General features: G+C 46.8%; 1 protein-coding gene across 1 annotated transcript; it reads left to right on the top strand.

Annotated features, from left to right (window-relative positions):
- Positions 1 to 4,549: 4,549 nt before the first annotated feature.
- On the top strand, positions 4,550 to 8,056 carry LOC311231272 (uncharacterized protein). The gene is made up of 2 exons (XM_084338270.1): positions 4,550 to 4,755; positions 5,649 to 8,056. Exons 1-2 carry the CDS (start codon positions 4,575 to 4,577, stop codon positions 6,617 to 6,619), a joined length of 1,152 nt encoding a protein of 383 aa, XP_084194396.1. The 5' UTR covers positions 4,550 to 4,574; the 3' UTR covers positions 6,620 to 8,056.
- Positions 8,057 to 8,721: the final 665 nt, after the last annotated feature.

Here is an 8,721-nt window from a genome sequence, read left to right as displayed (position 1 = left end):
ACATTTATGACATACATGACATACAGATATACAGTACTGTTTAAGAGACAGAGATCCTAAAAGAAAATATATACATTCAGGGCGGCTAGGTGGTGCAGTGGGCAAGGCGCTCACCACCAATGCAGGAGACGCTGGGTTCGAGCCCAGCTCTCCGCGTTGCTATCAGCTTGGCTGGTCGTTCATACTAATACAATTGGCAGTATTAGGGGGTGGGAAACTGGTGGGTGGGGTTCAAAAGATACAAAAAGGGGGCGCGGCCTAAGGATCAAGGGTTAATCCCCTGAGAGGTCATTGCTAGGTCATGGCAGCACTGAGTTGATTGACAGCTCCCTCTGAGTCACACCGGTTCCTGACAGGCAGCGAGCGAGCGAACTGGAGACGAAATCGCGCGCGACACTGTCCTGATATGACGCGGCACGTGTCCGAGTGTGTCTGTGTGTGTATTTACCTGGAAGCACAGGGGAAAAGCAGCCTGCGATTCTCGACCAATAAAAAGTGTTTAGGGGCGGGACTCGGCCGCGTAATCGCTCAACTAGAGACACAGCGAGCGAATATTTGAGGGGTGAACGACATCGCCACTCAGTTCGCTGTCGCTCGCGGCAGGTCAGGATAGTCTGATTGAAACGAATACATTTTAATCATTTTCGCAATCACGCTCGCTCGCGTCGCTGCCTGTCAGGAAGGGGTGTTATGCACACCTGCTACCCTTAATTGATTCAAATCCTAACTGACACAGACTCTATCCCCAATGTATTTCAATGAGGCTGAGGCTTCCTTCACTCTCACGATGATTACAGCAAAACTATAAGAGATGAAGCTTAGTTATCTTAATATGAGCACTTGAAGGGTTATGTGAAGGGTTATGTGCGATATTGTGTAATTCCGTCGACAATTGTGGCCTGTGCGGCGATCGGAAAACAAGGGAAGGAACAGTAAAATCACAGATTTCAGCTAGAGTGGAAAGCCTATACGTAGAGCATGACTTTCAAAGAAATTGTCATAAGTTGAGATACAAATGTCCAATTCCATTTATTTATTACAAAAGGTGAAGGTAAAACAAAAAAATGCAGCTTCTACACTCTAGTCTAGTTAATTACATTCCGCCATTCATTCCATATGGACCAAAATGTCCTGTTTAAAGTCGATTTGTAGCCAAACGGTGCGGTGAAACTTTCCAAAAAGTAATAGCCCACACTAATAAAAAGGCAGTGTAAACAATATAACAATATAATTAACTCTGGACATGCACATATGGGCAACAAGGTGCAAGCTGAGGGTATGTATGCCCTCTCAGTTATATTTCAACATATGAACGGCCAAGATCATGGCAAGTAGAAGGGCCTACCCACCTCTCATTTTAACTGTTTGATACTGAAGTTGGTAGCCTATAGTGCTTTATTCTTGTCTAATAAGATGTGTTATAAATGTTTGGCTTAATGTATCCATCTATCCAATTATTTATTTCACGTCATTACTTATTTATTACTACTTATAACTAAAGGCATTCAGTGTAGACCTGACAGAGTAGTAGACGACAGAGTACAGCAACTTGCAATGGGCCTGGTCTTCAAGATACACTACACCACTAAGGTACCCATGTACATGTCAAAATACTTCCCAAAGGTCAGTGAATACCACGACCACTACACCAGAGGGAGCTCCAAAAAACATGTTAAACCCAGATTCGGCTCAAACAAGGGACTAAAAACATTTAGCAATTATGCCACATCAATGTGGAACGCCCTACCCAAAGCTGTAAAGGAATGTGAATGCCTACCCACTTTCAAAACCACTCTCAAAGAGCACCTACGGGAGACTGCAATTCGAAACTGGCCACCGTAAATGCCCAAACCCCCCACCCCACCCCCTCCTAATAGAGTGGGGTGGCCAACCAGTCAGAGACTAAGAGCCACAAAAAAATTACTGTGGTACCACAAAGAGCCACACCATATACCAGCGTTTCTCAACCTTTTTTTTCAGTCACGGCACCCTTCATGTGTTTATAGGTCTCACCCTCTGGCCTCTGAAGTTGCTAATGTCTTTTTTATTTGGGCCTCACAGGGTTAAAAGTACCCTGTGAGACCCACGGTTGCAAAATTACAAAATCACTTTTAGCCATTTAAAAAAATAATGTTTATTTAAAAAATGTTAAAGGGGAACTATTTTACTATTTCTTTCACTATTTGGGCACTTTTACACAATTCCTGTGAGTCTATGGAACACCTAGGTTTTTTTTCAAAAAAAATGCATTGTTTTGTATTTCTAATCAAGTACTAAAAACCGCATTTTTCTACCTCAAGATCTTAAGCCATTTTGAGGCTGGGCTCCAACCACTGTGTGGCCTGGTGCCAACTGCCACATCAACTGCCACATTATTATGCAGCTGAGAAATCTCTGACATCACAGATATGCACATTTTCAGATGACTCAGTTCAGTGAGGGTGAATATTGTGAGAGGAGAATTGGAAGAATTCGCCAATATGAGAATTAGAGACATATATCCTATTAATATAAGTCCACATAGCTAAGAAACAATGATAAACACTGAAAAAAGCCATTTATAAGATAGTTCCCCTTTAAGCACATGTATAGTCAATTGGTCCTGTTGTTCAGCCTCACAATGCTATTTGATAGTAAATGTGTTTATATGTCCCACCCTCTGGCCTCTGAAGTTGCTAATTTCTTTTTAATTTGGGCCTCACAGGGTTAACCTCTTAAGCCCGAGATATACAGTAAAAGTGTATATTTTCAGCATTATGTTTGTTTACCAATTATTTTAACTGTTATTAGTGAAATATAAGATTATAGAAATCTCAGGGCATTGAGTCGGAAACCGGCGCATATTGACAGGAGGAAGTGGCACAGCCAAAAGTGAGTGTAGTCTTTTGAAGGAAGAGACTCAGGGCTTTCAAATTTCGAAAAACTACCCTACCCAGCTCACACCAGCCCCTGTCAATCATCTGACTTCTGGATTTACTTTTTAATTTCTCTTATTTTTTGGGATTATCTCCCACAAACCTGAACGTTATTGCCATAAAACAGAACGCAGTTAGTTTCTCTACCTTTCTGTGAACGTCTTGCAAAAAACGGTGTTGCAATATGATGAAGAATGGTGGAGAAATTTACATTATAAAAAAGATGGCAGAATTCAGTACTGTATCTACAAAACCTTCTGTTTAATCATCTTCCCTTTATTCATTTGCTTAGATTTTTCAGGTCTGGTCAATTTTAGCATGGTGTTATTTACAGTCAAAGATAATTTTTTTTTTTAAATAGAATTGATATTCTCCTTTGGTTCATTACAATTTACTCAAGCCTAGTAACAGACACACTATTTCTGACACTGATCCATATATGTCCCTAGATTCAGATACCAAGAACATGCAAATGGACCATTAAAAAAAAAATTGTAAATGTTTATTCTACGTACGAGTGACATAAAAAAAATAAAAAGTAAAAAAAAAAAAAAGTAAATTTTTTTTTTTTTTTTTAATTTTTTAATTTTTTTTTATGGATGGAAGAGCCGCACATTGACGGGCAAAGAGCCGCATGCGGCTCGCGAGCCGCGGGTTGGCCACCCCTGTAATAGACAGTCTCCTCCCCACCGCATGTATTATTCTCTCCCCACCGTATGTATATTTCCCTCCCACCCACCCACCCCCTCCTAATGTACAGTCCCCTCCCCATCATATGTATATACTCTGTCAGGATCTAGGGGTAACAGTACTGTATATTTGAATACCGTTTATGTCACAAATGTATCAGTACTAAATACCTGTATGTCCCTATGTCATAAATGTCATGTATGTTGTGTATGTCATAAATGTCGATATGAATTGAAAATGGGGGACCCTGATGTAAACAAGACAAAAGTCTTTCTCTGGTCTGCATCCCCTTAACAATTGTGTGTATTGAGCCGTACTGTATTGTACCCATTCTGCAATCTGTTAAATAAAGTTTTCATTCATTCATTCATTCATTCACACCTCAAAATGTGAAGGTGGACTTTCTCAGCGATGAGCAGCTTGAAGCATGAACACAAAATATCAGTGTCAACCCTTCAAACCCTGGTCACGGTCGAGAGACCAAGGAATGTTGTTTGCAACAGCTCGGTCATCCAATCCAAAAGGTCTTGCTTTGGTTTAATTTGAATTTACAAATGTGTGGTGGAGCTAAGCCAAGACTAGACAACCAAGACACAAAAGCTCACATTTGTGGTAAGAGGGCAGTTGTCCCGTTGGTGTCTGGGCCGTTACCTTTGAACGAGCATCGTTTAGCCCCAGACTTCTTATACTTATCTATTTTTATCTAGCACAATCTCTGGAGCAAAACAGAAAGAAGCATTTTATATAAAAGTATTCTGTACTTCTGTATGACAACTAATAAAGAAACTTGAAACTTCAACAATCAATCATCATTACGGTAACGCTTCACCAGCGCGCAGCCCCAGAATCTCTGCCCGTCATTACGGTAACAGCGGGCATTCCCTGTCACGTGACCGGCGCGTCGCGAGCATCTTTTTTTGGTCCATTTTGGATGTTTAGCGAGAGAGAGCTCCACGGCGACCCTCCAAAATGACCAAATTGCAGTTTTTAAACGTGTTTTTAACCGAGCGCCTGATGCTCGCCGCGCAGGAGATATACAAGTCTGTCGAGGACACCATTCTGGAATACCAGGAGGAGATAGCGCTGCGGGAGCGGGAGAACGACCATCTGAGGCGCAGACTGCGGGACGCGGGCATCGAGATATGGCCAGGTTAGCTCCTAGCTAGCATCATGCTACATGTAGCCAGCTCTACCGTTAGCATCATGATACATCTCAGCTAGTTGGGTGTAGCAGGCAGGCTAACGGTAGAGCTAGCTGAGATGCTAACGTTAGAGCTAGCTGGATGTAGCATGCAGGCTAACGTTAGAGCTAGCTGGATGTAGCAGGAAGGCTAACGTTAGAGCTAGTTACATGTAGCAGGCAGGCTAACGGTAGAGCTAGCTGAGATGTAGCAGGCAGGCTAACGGTAGAGCTCTACCGTTAGCCTGCATGCTACATCTAGCTAGCTCTACCGTTAGCCTGCCTGCTACATCCAGCTAGCTCTACCGTTAGCCTGCATGCTACATCTAGCTAGCTCTACCGTTAGCCTGCCTGCTACATCCAGCTAGCTCTACCGTTAGCCTGCATGCTACATCTAGCTAGCTCTACCGTTAGCCTGCATGCTACATCTCAGCTAGCTTGCTAACGTTGGATAACGACGCTGAAGTCGCACCCACTTCATCACCGGCTTCAGTTTTAGCCGCTAGCCGCTCCCTGATCGTCCGGCTCGCCTCACAGTGTGTGTGTGGGTGTGGGGGGGCACAGCCCTGGTCAACAGTAACGAGCTGGCCAGCTGGCCGCGGTGAGGACGGGCTAACGGCAGCGAGCTTCGGTAGCAACCTTTGTTCGTTAGCCTGTTAGCTCCGTCGCGCCAGCTCGCTGTAGGGGATCGGGTACCAGTTCACTGATGTAGCCACTTTTGTTTTTGTATCGTTGGTTGATGCAGTGATTGGATGTTAAGCCGCGCGTTGTATCTTCATCGTACGCGCCCAGTGTTGCTGTGTTTTGTTTGTTTATTGTGTGTAAACGTTGACCTCCCACCTTCCCTCCCGCTGTGCCCCCAGACCGCCCGTCCATGGCGCTGCTGGACGAGGAGGACGGCGACCATCCCCGGCGCGAGTGGAGCCCCAGCATGGGGCACGAGGAGCGCCTCCCTCTCCAGGTCAAAGACAAGCGGGACCTCCGGTCCAACCAGGCCGACGAGCAGCTCCGGGGGGCGGGCGCCGCCGCCGCCGCCACCGCGCACGGCTCGTGCACCACACCGGAGTCCATGTTTACCCCTCCCCGGGTGGCCAACGAGTACCCCCAGGAAGCCCCCCACACGTCCAGCCTCCCGCAGAGCCAAGGCGTGGAGAACAGAGAGAGGGACCCGGGCCCCAGGGCGTCCCGGCACGTGAAGGCGGAGAGCGGGGGCGGTCACAGGGGGTCGGGGTCCTCCAACAGCGCTCCCCCGCAGCCCCTCGCGCCCGTCAACCCCAACTGCTCCAACGAAAACAACATTGACATCATCGGGGTGGAGAACGGGGGACAGATGGCGGGTTCGAAGGGCGGCGCCGGGGGCAGCAGCAGAGGACAGGGCTCCCACACGCGCAACCAGCAGCAGCAGCAGCAGCAGGCGGCCGGCGGGGCGGCGGCGGAGTGCACCCAGAAGTCCCCCCTGCAGCAGGGCCACATGTCGTCGTTCTGCTGCAAGGTGTGCGGCGAGGCCTTCAGTCACGCCGGCCACCTCCACGTGCACGTGCAGGTGCACACGCGGGAGAAGCCGTACCGCTGCGGCGTGTGCGGCAAGTGCTGCAGCTCCTCCGGCCGCCTCCAGGAGCACCAGCGCAGCCACACGGGCGAGAAGCCCTTCCGCTGCCAGATCTGCGGCAAGGGCTTCACCCAGATGGCGCACCTGAAGGTCCACATGCGCATCCACACCGGGGAGAAGCCCTACAGCTGCCCCGTGTGCGGCAAGTGCTTCAGCCGCTCCGACAAAATCAAACGCCACCTGCAGACCCACAGCCGCGAGGGCACCTACTTCTCGGGGCAGTGAGTGAGTGAGCGAGCGAGGGGTTCTGGTGAACGGCCCGGTTTGGGAATCGTATTGACATGGGACACTTTTTAAAGAGAGAGAGAGAGAGAGAGAGAAAAAGCTAAACTTGCTGCCATTAAGACGAGGCTTTTGTTCCTACTTTCAAAGAACTAGGAATGGTGCGACTCTTGGAGAATGTTTTTAATATCTAGCCTAACTCTTCTCCGTGTCATAGTCCCTTTGCAATAGAAGTCGTATTGCATAGTCAGCATAGTGTATGTCATTTACTTACTTTTTTTTTTTACTTGTCACTGAAATATGAAATCTCTAAGACACAGAATTTGACGAGTTATTAGCTAGCCTTTCTGAATTATTTAGCCTTTCTTTAGTCCTATAATTAGCATGATTATGAAGTCTTCCGCGCACACGCCTTGGAACTGAGACGTATTCAGGATTTTGCAACAATGTGCAGCGCATTCCAAAAAACGACGGGTCTCTGCACTCGTCTGAAAATGTCATCGGTCACTTCAAATCAAGAGAGTTCTGTTTTTTATTTTTATTTTATAAGAGTTGTGGACGAGAGTCCCTTCTGACTCACGAGCGTAATGGACTGACTTGAAGCTCTGCATTTCACTTGACACTTGACTGAAACCTCGCATACAAGGACGTGACTTGTAAACAATAAGTCTGTATCCTAGACATGATCCATATTATTCTTGGCCACTGGAAGAAGAGCCTGGTGTAGCCTATGGAAGATAAATCATTTTACCCAACCCCCAAATCATATGACCAAGATAACGGCGTTTAAGCAAGCTAATTAAACTTTTGTTTTTTGTTTCTTACCAAAAAGGGAATTACAATTTTTACTGGTAAAATGCTCAGAGGTTTGACGTGACACTTGACTTGCAAGAAGTGATTTAAAACGGGCCCCCTTTTTGTCTTTAAAATCACACGTTTGCATTTGGAATTCAAAATTCAGTTTGCTATTCTCTCAATGTTATGTTTTGAAACAATAGTAATGGCCGAGTATGATCTATATACGGTCATCCTGACTTTATTCTTGTTACTAAATATGGAGAGGGGAAAAACAATTGGGTACTTGTGACTCGGGAGAATTGGGGTTGGTAATAGGATTGTTTATTTTAATGTTTAATGTACAGTTCACCATCCGGCCGCCTGTTACATTGTTGCAGAGCTGAATTCTGACGATCTCATACCGGTCAATTTTTACACACGTCGTCGTCGTCACCCCATCAGTCACGGAGAGATCTATTTGTGAGACCGACTGCTCTACTATTTTGTAAGATACTGTTATATAAGTATGTAAAATAATACCACTAGTCCCCGTCGATCATGAATTCAGGAGTTGTGTCCTCTGTAGGACCGTCCTGCACCACGACACCTGTGTCCACGATGATGCAGGGATCGAACTCTTAACACGGAGCCGTACAGTATTACCTGGACCTGGGGGGGGGGGGGGGGGGGTGGGGGTCATGAACCTGTACACAGACCCTCCAGGGGGGGTCATGAACCTGTACACAGATCCTCCAGGGGGGTCATGAACCTGTACACAGATCCTCCAGGGGGGGTCATGAACCTGTACACAGATCCTCCAGGGGGGGTCATGAACCTGTACACAGATCCTCCAGGGGGGGTCATGAACCTGTACACAGATCCTCCAGGGGGGGTCATGAACCTGTACACAGATCCTCCAGGGGGGTCATGAACCTGTACACAGATCCTCCAGGGGGGGTCATGAACCTGTACACAGATCCTCCAGGGGGGGTCATGAACCTGTACACAGATCCTCCAGGGGGGGGTCATGAACCTGTACACAGATCCCTCCAGGGGGGGTCATGAACCTGTACACAGATCCTCCAGGGGGGGTCATGAACCTGTACACAGATTTATATTCAACAATGTTTCTACACCGGGGAAGTGACCGACACTGACATCCAATCCACGCGTCAGACGAGAGCTTGAAACAAAGTGTAACACCATGTTGTCATCCGTAGGGGTCGCTGTTTGACAACATCACAGATTTGACCTTTTAAAGACTACATTGAGGTGTTTTATTTTTTGTTGGCCGTGGAGTGATCAGGTACTTGCTCAGTGCCCCCCCT

Source organism: Notolepis coatsorum (genome assembly GCF_963971535.1).
Source record: "Notolepis coatsorum genome assembly, contig: SUPER_6_unloc_1, whole genome shotgun sequence".
NCBI classification, from domain to species: Eukaryota; Metazoa; Chordata; class Actinopteri; order Aulopiformes; family Paralepididae; genus Notolepis; species Notolepis coatsorum.
This window is presented reverse-complemented; position numbering and strand designations above follow the sequence as displayed.

Excerpts from the sequence above, each read along its gene's own strand:
- LOC311231272 (XM_084338270.1), top strand. The coding sequence starts at position 4,575 with ATGACCAAATTGCAGTTTTTAAACGTGTTTTTAACCGAGCGCCTGATG. Across the intron at positions 4,756-5,648 it reads GGGCATCGAGATATGGCCAG|ACCGCCCGTCCATGGCGCTG; the intron begins GTTAGCTCCTAG and ends CTGTGCCCCCAG.